General features: G+C 45.3%; 1 protein-coding gene across 4 annotated transcripts in view; it reads left to right on the top strand.

The window, feature by feature from the left end:
- The window catches only part of FBXL7 (F-box and leucine rich repeat protein 7), a 198,865-nt gene that overhangs the window by 36,279 nt on the left and 144,939 nt on the right, over nucleotides 1-17,647 (top strand). For 3 of the 4 annotated variants that reach the window (XR_014550956.1, XR_014550957.1, XM_083624712.1), the window contains exon 1: nucleotides 12,422-13,152. The exons of the other annotated variant lie outside the window; for it this stretch is intronic. Coding sequence is in view for 1 of the 3 variants with exons in the window: in XM_083624712.1 (XP_083480838.1) it covers nucleotides 13,116-13,152 (37 nt within the window). In the remaining 2 variants the exon portion in view is untranslated. Of the gene's footprint in view, nucleotides 1-12,421; nucleotides 13,153-17,647 lie in introns of those variants that run through there. 4 annotated transcript variants of the gene reach the window in all.

Here is a 17,647-nt window from a genome sequence, read left to right as displayed (position 1 = left end):
TCCTACTGAGAGAGCCGCATTGAACTTCGCCGCGATGAAAAGATGATTAATGAATCGCTAAAACAGCATGCAACACCCTATTTACTGGGGGGAGGGGAGGGTGGAACCGCACAGGAAAATGTGACATTCAAGAATTGTGGTCAAATGGTGTGTGAAATTGTTAACAAATTGCTTTCATTAAGCTTTCCAAATTGAGCGGTTTCTCCAGGATGTCAGCCCTGCATCCGTACGTGTAGATTCCTGTTAGAAAGGGCTTCTGTGTGTGAGTGGTGTGTGTGTGTGTTTTGGTTGAGTATACAACCACGTACGCTTCCATCCTAAACAGTGTAAGAAGTTGTTACACAACAGATATTACATTTTGTCTATGTCAGTGCCGGGGCATAGCGATATTTGGAAACATTTGAGGAAGCTGGCAAACCTGGTAACATTTGTGAGGGAATTGAGATCAGCAGTGCCAACCTATGCATGTCTTCTCCTCAGAAACAAAATAAAAAAATTCCTTCCAGTAGCACGTTAGAGACCAACTAAGTTTGTTATCGGTATGAGCTTTCGTGTGCATGCACACTTCTTCTCCTCAGAAGTTAGTCCCGTTGGATTCAATGGGAGCTTACTCCCTACTCGCAGGTAGGTGAGAATGAGATCGCAGCCTTGCAGTCTCCTTGGCGATAAATTCTACTGAGACTCTTCCAAGCATATAAGAGTAAGATTGCAGTCTGCGGGAACAACACACCGAGCCAGTGAAAAGGACAACCATGCGTTTTATTCTATCTTCCCCCACTGTGATATCCAGGATACTTTACTTGACTGCCAATTCACATGGTGTGATGTCAAGACATAGGTTAGTTGTCTTGAACGTTATGGGGTGGGGGAAGGAACGAAATTGGTGGCTGCTGTTCTCCACAGCAACCATGCATTTTATGCAATGTGTCGTTTTGACCTTAAACTTCCTGATCCTTATTACTTCCTTTTGGCACTTAGGGCAAGAGGCCGCTTTTCCGCCACTTGAAATCAGCTCAACCTTTCCCCCTGTGCCTTGTATCTTTTCAGATATCATTCTTCCTGCTTCATTTCAGCCTCCTGCTTACGTTTTATTAAATACAACTGGAAAGCCAGCTTTCCATTAGGGAAGCTTAATTGTTGCAAAACAGCAAACTGGTGAACTCCCATCTCTCCCCCACGTAATTTATTAATTCCCCTGTCAATTTAAGTCACAAAAACCCTAGAACGGATTTGCAAAATAAGGGAGGGAGGGGGACATATGCAAGTGATTTTAATGCATATACTGGAGAAAGTTCGTCCGGATGCCAGGAATGAAGCAATGCTGCTATACTGTCCAGAAGCAACAGCCTGATTTTAATTAAGCCAGAAATTAGTCTTCTATTACAGCACTTGTAAACTATGGGAAATTGTTAAACACATACTAATTGGGCTGGCGTTACATCACGCCCCATGTGTAGAATGCCCTTCTGGCGAGTCCCAGAATGAATCACGGGGCATAGAAGATGTCTCAGGCTTGTTGTGGAGGAGAAAACAAAAGGTCGCTTTCCGCTCTGTGCAGATCTGCTGCGCTTACAATGTGCATTGATTGTATCAGCTGCGTTGTCTTGCCAGCTGCTTTCCTCACAGCCCAAAATGATGGCTGTGATCTGCTCCGTCTTGTATACAGAGCAACGGAAAGGTTGATGTGCTATTTTTATACTCCCAGTCGCATACTTGGGAGATTTTAGAATATCTGAGCACATTTCGTCAAACGGGGGCTTTGCAAGTTGGGGGGGGGGAGAGTGGGGAGTGACCATGGGAAAGGAAGCCCAGGTTTGGGGCTAAACCTCAGTTGTGTTTTATTCCCACCCCTCTTTCTTTAAAGGAGAAAATGGCAACTACTAGTTTGCCTGTAGGAGTCAGTTTGACAGAAGCAGCAATTTTCTCCTTTACAGGAGTGCATTAATATGTTGCGGCAACCAATGTTTTGGCACAAATCCTGCCATTAAGAGACTGGGCCCTTTATTGCAACCTGTCACAATCTGGTGAGCTTTTGTTGAATTATGCTGTGATGTTTCCCCATCAGGTATACTCAGTGCTGTTTTTCTAGAAAAAGAGGTGCCAGAACTCACCCTGAACGCCTCACTTGTTCTCTTATCATGGCAATGACTCTCACCAGAGGTGCCGGGACTGAGTTCTGGTGAGTTCTGGCTGAAAAGAAGCCCTGGCTTTACTACTTATCTTTTTTTTTTTAATAAATGTTTATTAGGATTTTACAACACATAAAAATCAAACAAAAACATATCAACACAAAAAATACACACTTAATAAAAAACAAGAAAAAGAATAAGAATCCACTTTTAAATTTCAAGGTTCTATATCCCTCTTTCCTGACCTCCTCACATCTCCCTTTTTTGTGTTCCTCTTTATTCCGTCAAATTCAGCAAATTCTAACCCTCTTTCACATCTCATTTAAAATTGTATACTCCCACTTGTTATATCTCTAATTTCCCCTCTTTTTTAAATCCTTTTTTTTCATACCTCTTTTAAACATTTCCCAAATGCCGTGTTACCTTTACATCCCACATCATTTTATTGGCTTTACTACTTATCAATTTCATTTCTCAAAACTTTATTGCATACCCTCCAACATTTCTCCGACAAAAGTGGGGACATCCTATTGGCATGCATACAAGATTCCAATAAGGTTCAGTCCAATAAAATCACTTGGGGAAAACTGCATCTAACCCTGAAGTTAATGTTCTGTAACGTTCACGAATCTTGCCTATTTAAGAGTTGTGGAGAACTTAACACTTGCCACTATTTCTGACACTTTGGTTTGGCCTAATAAAGATATTGTGAATTTTGGAGGGTTTACAGACAAATGTGACCAACGTTGCTTTTTATGGGTTTTGGATTTTTGTCGTTGTTGTTGTTCAGAAGGAGTGGAGGGAGAAGGAACCCCACCTTGAGTGAGGCTGAAAAAGGAGGAGAATCTGTAACTGATTTGCCTGTTGTGGAATTCTCATAATTTCCCATAATTATTCTTCGGATAGATGTACCGTTTCCAAACAAAGGCTTGTAAAATGCACAGTGTGGACAGAGTTCCTCCCCTTTATGTACGTCAGACATAACCAGCTGTCTGAGAATACGCATCCCTACCTTGTACGTACACCATTCCATGTGTGTGTGCTTGTGTAGGAATTTCCGAGAGGCACAAACTGGCATATGTTGTCTTTTTGTTGCTTTGTGATTTCCCCTCTCACATAGGGTTGCCATATTCCAAAAAGTAAAAACCAGGACACCCCAAACACCCCAAAATTATTCAGCTGTTTTTAAGGAAATCACCAAGATTGCTGAGCTTTTTTAAGGAGAGACCAAAAATTGTTGATCTTTTTTTTTTGAAGAAAACATAAAAACAACCACAACAAAACTGCGATGGCAGCCCAAGAATAGGGGTAACTCTCTCTCTCTCTGTTTCTCTCATGAGTTAGCATGCCCAGGCAGGGCTGGATTTAGCTTTGATGAGGCCCTAAGCTACTGAAGGTACTGGGGCCCTTTATATGTCCAGCTGTCCTTTGTCAACAACAAATTGTCCCTGTTTTTTGTGCTGAATATACGCTAGATGGTAATTTATGGACCTGATAGGTATCTAAAGCCATTTGAACATGTTGCCATGCAACTAGTCCATGCAGAATGTAAGCACCCTATATATAAAGGTAAAGGTACCCCTGACCGTTAGGTCCAGTCGCGGATGACTCTGGGGTTGCGGCGCTCATCTCGCTCCATAGGCCAAGGGAGCCAGCGTTCATCCGCAGACAGTTTCCAGGTCATGTGGCCAGGATGACTAAGCTGCTTCTGGTGAACCAGAACAGTGCGCAGAAACGCCGTTACCTTCCCGCCGGAGCGGTACCTATTTATCTACTTGCACTTTGACGTGCTTTCAAACTGCTAGGTGGGCAGGAGCAGGGACCGAGCAACGGGAGCTCACCCCATCGCAGGGATTCGAACCACCGACCTTCCAATCAGCAAGCCCTAGGCTCAGTGGTTTAGACCACAGCGCCATATATATATATATATATATATATATACACACACACACACACATATATATGTAAATATATATATATATATATATATATATATATATATATATATATATATATTTAGGAAGCTAGCTCAGGTCTAAATAATCAAAACTGCCTGGAGAATGTGCTTACTGTCTGTACACCTGTCACTCATGCTGAGCAAATTTTTAATCAACCTGATTGGGTTGGAGAAAATTTCTCTCCTTTTTTAAAGAATGATTTTACACACAGAGAGGCACGTACACGTACTTAAAAGTTTCTGAAGTACATAACTTTTTCGAAGTGATTCCTGATGGGATCCATGCATAGGTCATTTGGGGAACCCTCCTGCCAAGCTGGGTGAAGATCTCTCCAGAGGTATCTGAATCAGTGCAGTTGGGAACATTTCGGTCCAGGATCTTGATTCAAAATGGCACCTGCCACCCAATCATAGACAAATTAAGCTGGAGTTGAAAAATTCGTTATTTGTTTGCATGTCAAGACCCCGAGCCCTCCCCATTTGTAGAATAATGAAACACGCAGACACCAGTATTTTAGGTTAATGGGATAATTAAGGCCACAACTTTATTGGTTACAGAATGTGAGTTGGCTTAGCCATTGGATTTGAACTGACTATATCTGACTCCTGCCCGCCATGCAAGTAGTCTAGTAAGGGTCAACCACCAGTAGGGGGAGCCCTGTTGATGTACATCAACTGAGAGCTCCCCCAGGGTCCCTGATGGGGTCATGGCATGGCCCTAGCCCATACCCGGGCTTCGGACAAGATCCACACCCCAGGATCCCTTTAACGGAATACCCTTAAAGAGGAGGGGCAGGTGAAGATCACAACCTCCCCTCCCATAAACCAGGTTTTACCAATGCCTAACTGCCAAACCTTACAAAGTTGTGACGATTGCTACGAGGCAGGCGAAAACCACATGGCTGGTGCCCATTTGCCAAGTGGGAAAATTCCTACCTGGCCCCCTCAACAGGTGACCAACCGTGGTCCATAGCAAGGCCAAGATGGTGAATGCATGAAAATAGGGCGGAAAGGCGGGAGAGCCAATGAAAGAGAAGGTAAGGAGAGGGAGCCGGCTGGCCGTGCGGCAGCTTAAATAAGGCAAGCCACACCCCCTAGTCGACCGGATTGGTCGTCCGGGGGTGTGATACTGCCGGGACTCCCTATGACATAGGTGGCATTGCCACGCCCCCCGCTGTACACGGGGAGAGCGCGTGGTCTGTCTGCAACACCGCCCCCCATGGAGGGGGAGCGACTTTATGGGAATACTTTGTAAAATTGGTAAAGGTAAAGGTAAAGGGACGCCTGACCATTAGGTCCAGTCGTGGCCAACTCTGGGGTTGCGGCGCTCATCTCGCTTTATTGGCCGAGGGAGCCGGCGTACAGCTTCCAGGTCATGTGGCCAGCATGACTAAGCCGCTTCTGGCGAACCACAGCAGCGCACGGAAACGCTGTTTACCTTCCCGCCGGAGCGGTACCTATTTATCTACTTGCACTTCATGCTTTCAAACTGCAAGGTTGGCAGGAGCAGGGACCGAGCAACGGGAGCTCACCCCGTCGTGGGGATTCAAACTGCCGACCTTCTGATCGGCAAGTCTTAGGCTCTGTGGTTTAACCCACAGTGCCACCCGCGTCCCTTCTGAAAATTGGTAAATAAATGTAAATACAACTGAAAGGAGAACAAATGCATCAACTAGCAGATTTAATTCAAGTGTAATAATAATATAATAACTTATTATTTCTATCCCGCCCATCTGGCTTGGCATCCCCAGCCACTCTGGGCAGTTTCCAACAAAACACTAAAATACAGTAACCTATTAAACATTAAAAACTTCCCTAAACAGGGCTGCCTTCAGATGTCTTCTAAAAGTCTGGTAGTTGTTGTTCTCTTTGACATCTGGTGGGAGGGCGTTCCACAGGGCGGGTGCCACTACCGAGAAGGCCCTCTGCCTGGTTCCCTGTAACATGGCTTCTCGCAGCAAGGGAACCGCCAGAAGGCCCTCGGTGCTGGACCTCAGTGTCCGGGCAGAACGATGTAGATAATGTAAATAACGGCATGGCTGCATAAAGTATATGTGCCCTTAATGCATAAATGGTTTACTATTCTTTGTGGTGAGTGCCTAGCTGGATGCACTGCAGTCTGGACAATCCAGGTTCTGTAACCTCTGAAAGTCAGCATTTACTATTATACCTAACTCCAGAGACAAAGGTCAATGGAGCAGCTATCAAACACATGCGTTAGAACTTCACTGTTTTCTTTTGGATTCCTTGAGGTATTGCTGTGCCCAAAAGCAATCAACACGCTCATTTGGAATTATGAAATATGAACAGCTATTTGGAAATGTAGTCATCTTGGTAGTGTCCAAAAGAAGAAGTAATCAGAATATTATATTTGGCTTATAGATTGAAAGACGAGGAAAACATAATGGATGGGTAAATCCTCACTGCTGTTCAAATATGAATGAGTGAACATTACACTGACATTACAGTAATTCATCATTCTTTAAGTATTAGAGCAAGATATTGGAAATATTATTAAAAATAACAATCTCATGGACCTTCTACCGTTAAGTGGCAACATACCAAAATACATTCATATCAGGGAATTGTGCAATTGAGACAAGAAGTGATCATGCCATTCTTTCAAGATTTTCAGAATAGACCTTTTAAAGTAATCAATTAAAACTTGAAGGAAGTTATGCCAACTGACAGAATTTGAGGACATCTCTTTAAAATGGTTTGATGAAAATCAAACTTTTTTAAGAACTGGGAAGCTGATCAGCCATTCAACAACTGCTAGGGGAATTTAAAAGATTTTTTCAAAAAATTGAGATAGTGTTGATGGCAATGAGATTTTATTGGTGACTCACTTGGGCCTAAATACATTTTTTAATATTAAAAACCAAGCACACCAGAAGAGTGACATGCATACCTCATAAACTAATTATTCCCATGGAGCTCTTTCTCCTAGCTTACAGTATTTTAATTTTTTATTGGAATCTGAATAGAGTGTATGTGTGTATATTAAACAGGCTGTGTGACCATTTTTTTTTTTTTGGCATGGTAGGTGAGGGGTCATTTAAAGACCTCTTGCAGATTTCCGCAACAGAATCACTGTTTTGGTTAACAATCTTGTTCTAGTTGGTTTACATTATAAATGCATTCACAGAAGTTCATAGTTGGATGGTGAACGATTCTCTTGTAAAATGATGCCTAATTTGCCCCTTGTTCAGTTATACAATTGACTAACAGTAGCAAAGGAGTTTACAGTGGTTCTGAACCCCCCCCCCACTGCCTGAGCCCTTGAGGCAAGGGCTTTCATTAAATAACTCATCACAACTCCATAAATCAACCCGAATCTCATAACTCTTCAGCAACCTTATTTTGTTCTTAGGAGACAATGGAGGAGTGCACCTTTGGCGGTGAAGTCAAACTATTGGAAAGTTGCAGTGCCTGCTGCGGTTGTAGAGACTGATACAGGAGAGAATGTTTTGTTGCAGCTGGGGCAGGTAAAGGCGACCAGTTGTGCTGCTGCAGATGCACCATGGCTTTTCTTCTCTTTGTGCTCCTCCCAGCGGTCATTCCTCCTCTGGTCACTGCTGTGGACACACAGCCTGTCTGTCTGTCTCCAGGCTCTGTGATCATCTGCAAGATATTCCTACATGGCGGGGTTAATGTTGCCAGACTTCATGACATGTTTGCAGACATCTTTGTAATGCAGAAACTGGCCTGGTACCTGCCGCCAGCTTCCTGTAGAGCACATTCTTGGGGATCTCACCATCTTCCATTCTGTGGATGCAACCAAGCCAGAGTAGATGTCGCTGAAACGGAAGTGTGAACATGCTTTTGTTGTCAGCTCTTCTTGGCAGTGTGAAAAAATACAGTGTTCAACTAGGTTTGACTCAAAGTGTTGTTGTTGTCGTTTAGTCGTGTCCAACTCGTGACCCCATGGACCAGAGCACGCCAGGCATTCCTGTCTTCCACTGCCTCCCGCAGTTTGGTCAAACTCATGCTGGTAGCTTCGAGAACACTGTTCAACCATCTCGTCCTCTGTCGTCCCCTTCTCCTTGTGCCCGCCATCTTTCCCAACATCAGGGTCTTTTCCAGGGAGTCTTCTCAAGAGGTGGCCAAAGTATTGGAGCCTCAGCTTCAGAACCTGTCCTTCCAGTGAGCACTCAGGGCTGATTTCCTTAATATTGGATAGGTTTGATCTTCTTACAGTCCATGGGACTCTCAAGAGTCTCCTCCAGCACCATAATTCAAAAGCATCAATTCTTCGGCGATCAGCCTTCTTTATGGTCCAGCTCTCACTTCCATACATCACTACTGGGAAAACCATAGCTTTAACTATACAGACCTTTGTTGGCAAGGTGATGTCTCTGTTTTTTAAGATGCTGTCTAGGTTTGTCATTGCTTTTCTCCCAAGAAGCAGGCGTCTTTTAATTTCGTGGCTGCTGTCACCATCTGCAGTGATTATGGACCCCAAGAAAGTAAAATCTTTCACTGCCTCCATTTCTTCCCCTTCTATTTGCCAGGAGGTGATGGGACCAGTGGCCATGATCTTCATTTTTTTGATGTTGAGCTTCAGACCATATGAACATGCTTTTGTTAGGATATAGTTCCCTGCCACCTTAAAAGGAACAGGCATGACTGTTGTGTGTCACATGCCTGTTTACTTCCAGCACAGGCTTGCTGGGAACTTCTGTTGGTATATTGCTTTTGCTATTGCTGTTTTGCTGGACACGAAGGGAAGCAGACATGTTTTCCTTTGTTCCTGAACTCTGCTAAATAAATGCTGTAAATCATGCTTACACATGTCTCTGCCCGCCACTTCCGTTGTGAAGATTTATTCACTCTGCTGATAAGAGCGTGCTCAAGTCCTCTGAAGACTTCTGAGGCTCAAGTTGCTAATTTGTACTGTACCAGAGTTCGCCCGGCTACCGGCTGGTGGCTGGAGCCAGCCGGGGACCTGCCAAATGCCCCCGTCTCCCTGGCAGTGTCCCAACAGCTAGGAATGTGGGACTGGGAGAACACATCTTTGTTTGAAACTCTGTCCTGACATGTGATAGGCTTGTGGAAGATGTGGAAGCATCGTTCCTGATTGTTGTAAGTTGCCCATAGCTCACTTCCATAAAGCAGCATTCTCAACAAGCAAGCCTGGTGTACCTTCTTCATCTTGGTATTGGATATTAGCATCACGTTATCCTATACCCTTTTGGAGAAAGTTGCCTTGCCAGTACGCTTGTCCAACACGGCGTCAATGGACAAGTCACCAGTTATGGTGGAACCCAGACAGACAAAATCGTCTACCACCTCAACCCTATCTACAACCTAGCTAAGCCATAGTTTGTGGATTCTATCTATCTATCATTTATTTATATATATATACATACATTTCACTAATTTTATACGTTTCACTAATTTTACAACCATTTTGACATTTCAAAACTTGACTTCCTTCCCCCTCTTTCTGTGGTTCCTTAAATTTGTTTTTAATATCTTCTGCATATCCAAGTTAACTTAATTTGCTCATTTACTCATCTTCTTTAAACATATACTCAGGTTATTACAATAATCCTGCCAATGTTTTCATCTGTTTATCTGTAAATATTCAACAAACCATTTCCATTCTTTTATATATATAAAAATTGTTATCTTGATTTCTTACTCTTCCAGTAAGTTTTGCTATTTCTGCATATTCCATAAGTTTTTGTATCCATTCTTCCTTTGCTGGGACTTTGCTTCTTTCCATTTTGGGCCAAGTAACATTCTTGCTGCAATAGTTCGTGGATTCAAGTCAGGTTTCGTTCCCATTCATGCTGTGCTAGAATGCACAATCCCTGGTGGTTGGATACACCAGTTTTTCTCCAGCATGGTGTTGTCAGTTTGGTTCATACAGGCCGTATACAGACTCCTGTTTACTCTGCAGCCAATGCATTTCTGCTGCTGCTGTTTTGGGAATTAGTGTACATAGTTAGTCACGAACCATGCCTATCCTGTTATGAAGTGCTGTATTTTGAGAGTTTTCCCCCAAACCAGCTTCGATCCGAATTCAGGCAAGGAATGACCTCCCTGGCAATGCGTCCACAGCCTCAGTTATAAGGTCCAGGAGGCTCTATAGCACTGAGATTTGCAAAAAGGGGAAAATTCACCGGTTGTGGCTTATCCTGAGTGTGATAGAGAAAGCCCTGCTGAAATTCTCCTCCTTACAGTATGAACCTTGTAGACTGAACCAAGAGTGCTCCCTCCCAATAAAATGCTGTTGGGAAGTATGAACATAGGACTTGGAACCTTCAGTTAACCTTCATAAGAGCACGTTGTGAACAAGTCATCTTATTCCCCCTTTGTGGGGTTGGGAAACTCAAAATTACAGACGTGAACTTTAAAAGGCCTCTCTTTGGGGGAGATCAGCAAACCTGGGTCCTGTAAGATAAGCCAGACATTTATTGTTTCACTGAATTTATTTGATTAAGTGACTGCAGACACAGGTACTAAGCAGGAATTGTGACTTCTGTAGCATCTTCTTTTTATGTTTAAAGAAGTGTCTTGTTGCCAGGGCCTTGGGGAGAGGGACAAGGAGACGATGGAAGCAAAAACGGAACTCAAATATCTAAATTAAAAGCAGAAATTTGTACTGGACCACCAGCTTGGCTATCAAAGCAAATTTTTGTTTAAATTAGTGATTGGGAATTTTGCCCTAAATTGTTATAAACTTGGCTCCTAGGCACCCGCATATTTTTCCTCCAGCTCTCTCCCAAAGAATTTGGCCGTTTAATTTATCAAGGGGCTTATTAATGGAGGTTATTGTGTGCTTGCAATTCCATAGACTGCTCTGAGGATGTTCGGTGCCCCTCTCCCAGGAAAAGATTCAACAAAAGCGGCTAGAAGAAGCTTTAATTAAATGTCTGGTTTCAATGGGATTACTGCCTGATTAATCCAGCCTCTGTCTGCCTGTCAATCATGCCTGTCATTATAATTGTCAACTATATAGCCGCTAACTATGTGAAAACTCAATCTGGCTGTTCTTTATTTAAATGTGTCATTTTGGCTTTATTTATTTATTTTACATGCGTCTCAAAGAAGCATACCTACCAGCTCCCCGAGTTTGCCACTGCAACCTGTTTGCCAGGGAGAAGTAGACTTGATTCAGATCCACATTTCTTCACTGGAATGTGTGCTGCTGACTGACTTTACTCAGCAGTAGACAGTCCCACTAAGTTTTAGCGGGTTTTGCTCCCAAGAAAATGTGCACAAAACCACGGCCTTTCATTAGCCCTTCTTAAAAATTGCAAGTCCTCTGTCACTGTCTGATACTATTCAGCACAGCCAATGACTGGCTATGAAGGATGCTTGGTACAGTTCTTTCTTCACTGTCACGCAGAAAAGTTCCAAACGTTGCTGTTTGCCAGAGCCTGCCTGTGATCCTGTGCCTTACCTTGCCTGGTTTCCTGCCTCGTGTCCTGCCTTGGCCCTGTCGGACTGACTCCTTGCGGAACCCTTGGATTCGGGACCGGGCCTGGACTGCGTTGCTTGGGTTACTCCCGGGCCCAGCACAGGTGTAAAGCACTGAGCCTCTTGGGCTTGCCGATCTGAAGGTCGGCAGTTTGAATCCCCGTGACGGGGTGAGCTCCCGTTACTCGGTCCCTGCTCCTGCCAACCTACCAGTTCAAAAGCACGTCAAAGTGCAAGTAGATAAATAGGTACCGCTCCAAAGGAAGGTAAAAGGCGTTTCCATGCACTACTCTGGTTTTGTCAGAAGCGGATTAGTCATGCTGGCCACATGACCTGGAAAAACTGTGGACAAATGTTGGCTCCCTCGGCCAGTAAAGCGAGATGAGCGCCGTAACCCCAGAGTTGTTTGCGACTGGACTTAACTACCGTTACCTTTTTAAGGTCCCTTTGGCCCCCAAAATAATATATTTGAGCCCCCCCCCAGTTGATGAGCATTGCCATTCAGATAGGATGTATGTGCCTTGTCTTGTGATTGATTATGTGGGGTGGGGCTTACCTGCCCTCCCAAATATTTTATTCAAGCTGGCAGTGAGGCCGAGAGGGGAGTCTTGTTGTCTGAGCAGCCCATGACCTCCATACACACTGCCCAGGCTTGCGCCCCGGAGAGGTCACTTCGCGGTTTGACTTCACCCCCGAGGCGCACTCCATTGTCTGTCGAGACAGACGGCTGCCAACAATTCCAAACTCCATAACAAAAGAAGCCCCCTCCTCCGAAGAGTTTCCTTTCAAGGAGGGAAGGGAGACATGATTGGAAACATCTTTCTGGGCGCAACGCTGTTCCTGATGCAATACCGCTGCGAAAGCCGAAAGGCTGGCCAGGAAAGGGGGGGGGTGCAGCGCGCTGCTGTGTCTTTAAACAGCCACGACCCTGGCTTGGTCTCTCTCAGGCTCGGGCGGTGATTGACACGGAGAGGAGGCGCCTGCTTGTAACAAAAGTCGGCGGCGTCGGAGCGCGCGGGTGCGCGCGTGTTTGGAGAAGCAATCTAGTTAACAAGTGGCCGCGATTCACCGCCAGGGGGAAGAGGAGGAGGAGAGAAAAGACAAGAGCCGAGCCTGGAAAAAAAGAGGCTGGAGCGCTTGCAAAGGGCTCTGCCACTCCCCGGCCAGCTCTGCAGGAAGGAGCGCGTCTCGGTCTCTCTTCTTGCTTTGGGCTTGACAATCTCACCTTCCCTGCGCTCTGATCGACTGGTGGATTACATCTGAAGCTACTGCCCCTTACTTCCTCGGTGTCCCCTCCTCTTTCCTTGGGGAGGCTCAGTTTTTTTAAAAACCCCCTTCTCTCTCTTTTTGGAGGAGTCTAAGTTTGTTGCAATCGTCGCAAAAGGCTGAAGGGCGGCGGAGGGGAGAAACCAACTGGAGAGGAAAGGCTAGAGAAAGTCCCCTGCGCTCCGCCGCGCCTCTTCTCTCCTTTTAAAAACAACCAGCGCCGCATCTTCTCTTTGTCTCCTTCCTCCCCAGCCCAAACATTTATCTGTGGTTCGACATGGTGGGTGTAGCGGGGAGGAGGAGGACGAGGACGAGAGTATGAAGGCGGCAGGATGGGAGCGAACAATGGCAAGCAGTACGGCAGTGATGGTAAGTCCGCTTTGGCCAGGGCGGGCGCAACGGCGCGGCGCGTCCGGAGGTGCCGTGGAGAGGGGGCTGCAGGCGCGCGCGCAGGGCGGGCGGGCACTGCTCTGCCAGCCTCTCCGGAGCGTCCGGAGAATTTGCAGACGTTCCCCGAGCGGCAGGAGTCTGCCCGCCTCTCCCCGCTCCCTCCCCACCGCAGCAAAGTTGCAATCCCTTTTCCGGGAAAATCTGGATGTCAGTTTGGGGAAAAGCTCAAGGCAGGCTTGGTAATTCCTTCCTTGGCTTTCTCTCCCCGCACCCACAACCCAATCCTCCTGCACCTTTACGTAGAAGCTAGTCCCACGGAGTTCAGTTAGTCCCAACTCCTAGGGGCCGAGGTGCTTTGCCCCTCCCCAATAAAATATTTGAGGGGGTTGTCCCCCCAAAGTTGATGGGCATTGCCATTCAAATGATGTGCATGTGCCGCATCATGTGATCGATTATGCGAGGCGGGGCTTACCGGCCCCCCAATATTTTATTCAAGTTGGCACCCCGGTGGACCTGACTTCACTTTATGTGTGCATAGGAGGGACTAGACTTGACTGCGGAGTAGGATGGGAGGGGCACAGCGGATGCGTATCTGGTTTGTTGGGAAAAGCAGGGAGATGCTTATGGCTGTGTGTGAGAAAGTTGTTCGGTATAGGATTCTAGAACTGTAGAGTTGGAAAGGACCCCCTAGGGGTCATCTAGTCCAGTCCCCTGCAACTTAGGAATCTTTTGCCCCACGTATAGGTGGCATGCCAGTTAAAGTATTTATCACGCACAGCTGAGTGATCTGCCTCCTGTAGCAGGATTGTCTTGGTGGGTTGACAAAGGGAGATTGCTAATACAGGACTTTCTGCTGAACGCAGGAAGATCGCACCACCTTAAAAATGCACCCCAAGCCTGCATTCACACTTAAGGTCTCCAACAGCAGTAGTTCACTCTTGCAAGTAGCTTTAGTAGCAGATTATGCCTCTTCGCTTTTGTACTAGATTCATGGAGAGTAAAATGAGTTGGCAGGGTGGACAGCCCAGAAGTGGCACACGTTGTTTGAGTTTACTGCTCTTGGAGAATGTGCCCACACCCAAACTTAGCAGCTCCCCTTTCCCCCTCCCATAATCCTTTCCTAAAATTCTTATTTAGACTAGCACAGTTATTTTAGTGCAACCGAGCCACACTTTGCATATAATTAGTTGTCGGTCCTTCCTGCCATTGTGTCTGTGTGTTTTGAGATATTCTGTCTGTAGGCTGTAACCCTTTCCGGGTCTCCTGTCTGTTTGAAATTCCTCAGTGGCATGCAAGCAGAGATTCCACCTCAGTACTGTAGCTCCTTAGGGAAGTTTGCTTCTGCTGCCTGCTAGATCAGTCAGAAGAGCCTGAAGATGTGGCAGTTCCTTTTACTTTTACAATATCAGGGTTAGCAACAAGGAGGCATTTATTTCTCTGAATGTTGAGGTACGAAAATATACTATTTGAAAAAAAGAACCTCCATAGTACGTGCTCTGGGAATGAAAAACTGTCGTGTTCAAACACTACTGTTGTCTGGTTATTTATCCTATGTGTATTTGCTTGTGAGTGAATTCAGTGGGTTCAGTCAAATGTCTTTCCACATAAGCAGGCAGAAGTGTGCAGCTCATGTTTCGGGCTGCCTCTGAAGGTGACCCGGAAACTACAACTAATCCAGAATGCAGCAGCTAGACTGGTAAATGGGAGTGGCCCCCGAGACCAGATAACACCCGCACATTGGCTCCCAGTACATTTCCAAGCACAATTCAAAGTGTTGGTGCTGACCTTTAAAGCCCTAAATGGCCTTGGCCCAGTGTACCTGAAGGAGCGTCTCCACCCCCATCATTCAGCCCGGACACTGAGGTCCAGCTCTGAGGGCCTTGTGGTGGTTTCCTCACTGTGAGAAGTGAAGCTACAGGGAACCAGGCAGAGGGCCTTCTCAGTAGTGGTGCCTGCCCTGTGGAACGCTCTCTCATCAGATGTCAAGGAAATAAACAACTCTCTGACTTTTAGAAGACATCTGAAGGCATCCCTGTTTAGGGAAGTTTTTAATGTTTGATGTTTTATTCTGTTTTTAATATTCTGTTGGGAGCCTCCCAGAGTGGCTGGGCAAAACCAGCAAGATGGGTGGGGTATGTAAAAAGAAAGAAAGAAAGAAAGAAAGAAAGCAAGCAGCAGCAGCTCTGGGTGGGATGCACCATTGTATGTGTAGGTGTTACAAACATTCACTAGGCCTTGTGAATGTGGGGGCACAGGGATCTCAGAGGTGCAAGAATTTTCTCACCAGTATCCAAGTAGCATCCCTGCATACTGGACTCAATATTTCCTTCTTAAATAGCAGTGGCATTATTCACTTAGAAAACGTATTTAAAGTACACAATTTGTTGTTTAGTCGTTTAGTCGTATCCGACTCTTCGTGACCCCATGGACCAGAGCTCGCCAGGCACTTCTGTCTTCCACTGCCTCCCACAGTTTGGTCAGACTCATGTTTGTAGCTTCGAGAACACTGTCCAACCATCTCGTCCTCTGTCGTCCCCTTCTCCTTGTGCCCTCCATCTTTCCCAACATCGGGGTCTTTTCCAGGGAGTCTTCTCTTCTCATGAGGTGGCCAAAGTACTGGAGCCTCAGCTTCAGGGTCTTTCCTTCCAGTGAGCACTCAGGGCTGATTTCCTTCAAAATGGATAGGTTTGATCTTCTTGCAGTCCGTGGGACTCTCAAGAGTCTCCTCCAGCACCATAATTCAAAAGCATCAATTCTTCGGCGATCGGCCTTCTTTATGGTCCAGCTCTCACTTCCATACATCACTACTGGGAAAACCATAGCTTTAACTATACAGACATTTGTTGGCAAGGTGACGTCTCTGCTTTTTAAGATGCTGTCTAGTTTTGTCATTGCTTTTCTCCCAAGAAGCAGGTGTCTTTTAATTTCGTGACTGCTGTCACCATCTGCAGTGATCATGGAGCCCAAGAAAGTAAAATCTTTCACTGCCTCCATTTCTTCCCCTTCTATTTGCCATGAGGTGATGGGACCAGTGGCCATGATCTTAGTTATCTTGATGAATTACATAATAGTTTTGTATTTAGATGGGGCTTTAGCTTTTCTATCTGCAATTTGAATGTGGCCAGACAGTGTGAATTTGGACCAATCTGCCTTGTGTTTTCTCCTGCTCTGTCACGAACTCTTAATGCTCATTTAATATTGGCAAGAAATTCTTCTGTTTAATATGGAGGAATTCCCAAACAAACTTATTCAGTGCAAAGAAAGCTGTACATATACAAAAATGAGTGAAACTTCAAATACCTTTGACTTGATGGACCTTGAGTCATGGAGGATAATCTGAGGATCTTTTTAGCTTCAAATGCACCAGGACTAATTCAGAGTCTGGGTTGATCCCTGCTGAAAATGTCTTGCTTTCTGCCTCACACTTTGTGAAATAAACATGGGGGGTGCCTTGTGAATTACATTTAACGCAGCAGACACTGTCTATTCTTTTCTATGGGCTTTTGAGCAAGCACCACATATATGTAAATATATTCTTTTATAACCCTTTGTAGTTGATTCTTGATATTTCAGGGATTCCTGCCTTGTGCAGTGTAGTGTGGGGCTGCTTCCTGGCTACATGGCAAGTTTTTCAACCCCAGGGACAAAGCAAGAGAGAGGCAGAGTTTAATGTGCTCCAGCTGTTCTATATAAATGCTACCTCTGCAATTTCGCTTTACTAAAACCCTTTTTCTGAGCTTTGCATTCAGATGTATGGAGCGTAGTCTATCCCTGTTCAGATGCTGTTCTCCGTGGAACTGTTGAGATGGCTTAGTCCTTATTGTGCTTTCGTGTAAGTGATGTTTGGGAAGGTCAGATTAAATGAAACCCACAGAAACGTTTTCAACGTTGATACAAGGAACTTCAGCTACCAAAAAAAAGCCCTTTGTTTTTCAGCATTTCCCTGCTTTTTAATTGTTTGGGTTGCAGTCAACTTAGCTGTACCCACTGAATTTACTGAACATAACTAAGTTAAGTCTGTTGATTTCAGTGGGGCTACTTTGAGTCAATTGAAGCTTTTGAATTATGGTGCTGGGGGAGACTCTTGAGAGTCCCATGGACTGCAAGAAGAACAAACCTAGCCATTCTTTTGGAAATCAGCCCTGAGTGCTCACTAGAAGGACAGATCCTGATGCTGACGTTCTCACCTCATGAGAAGAGAAGACTCCCTGGAAAAGACCCTGATGTTGGGAAAGATGGAGGGCACAAGGAGAAGGGGACGACAGAGGATGAGACGGTTGGACAGTGTTCTCGAAGCTACCAGCATGAGTTTGACCAAACTGCGGGAGGCAGTGGAAGACAGGAATGCCTGGCGTGCTCTGGTCCATGGGGTCACGAGTTGGACACGACTAAACGACAACAACAACACTTTGAGTCAAACCTAGTTGAACACTGTATTTTTTCACACTGCCAAGAAGAGCTGAACACCAATTTT

Source organism: Podarcis filfolensis (assembly GCF_964270895.1).
Source record: "Podarcis filfolensis genome assembly, chromosome: 7".
In the NCBI taxonomy this organism is placed as follows: Eukaryota; Metazoa; Chordata; class Lepidosauria; order Squamata; family Lacertidae; genus Podarcis; species Podarcis filfolensis.
The sequence above is the reverse complement of the archived record's forward strand: the minus strand, read 5'-3'. Positions and strand labels throughout refer to the sequence as shown.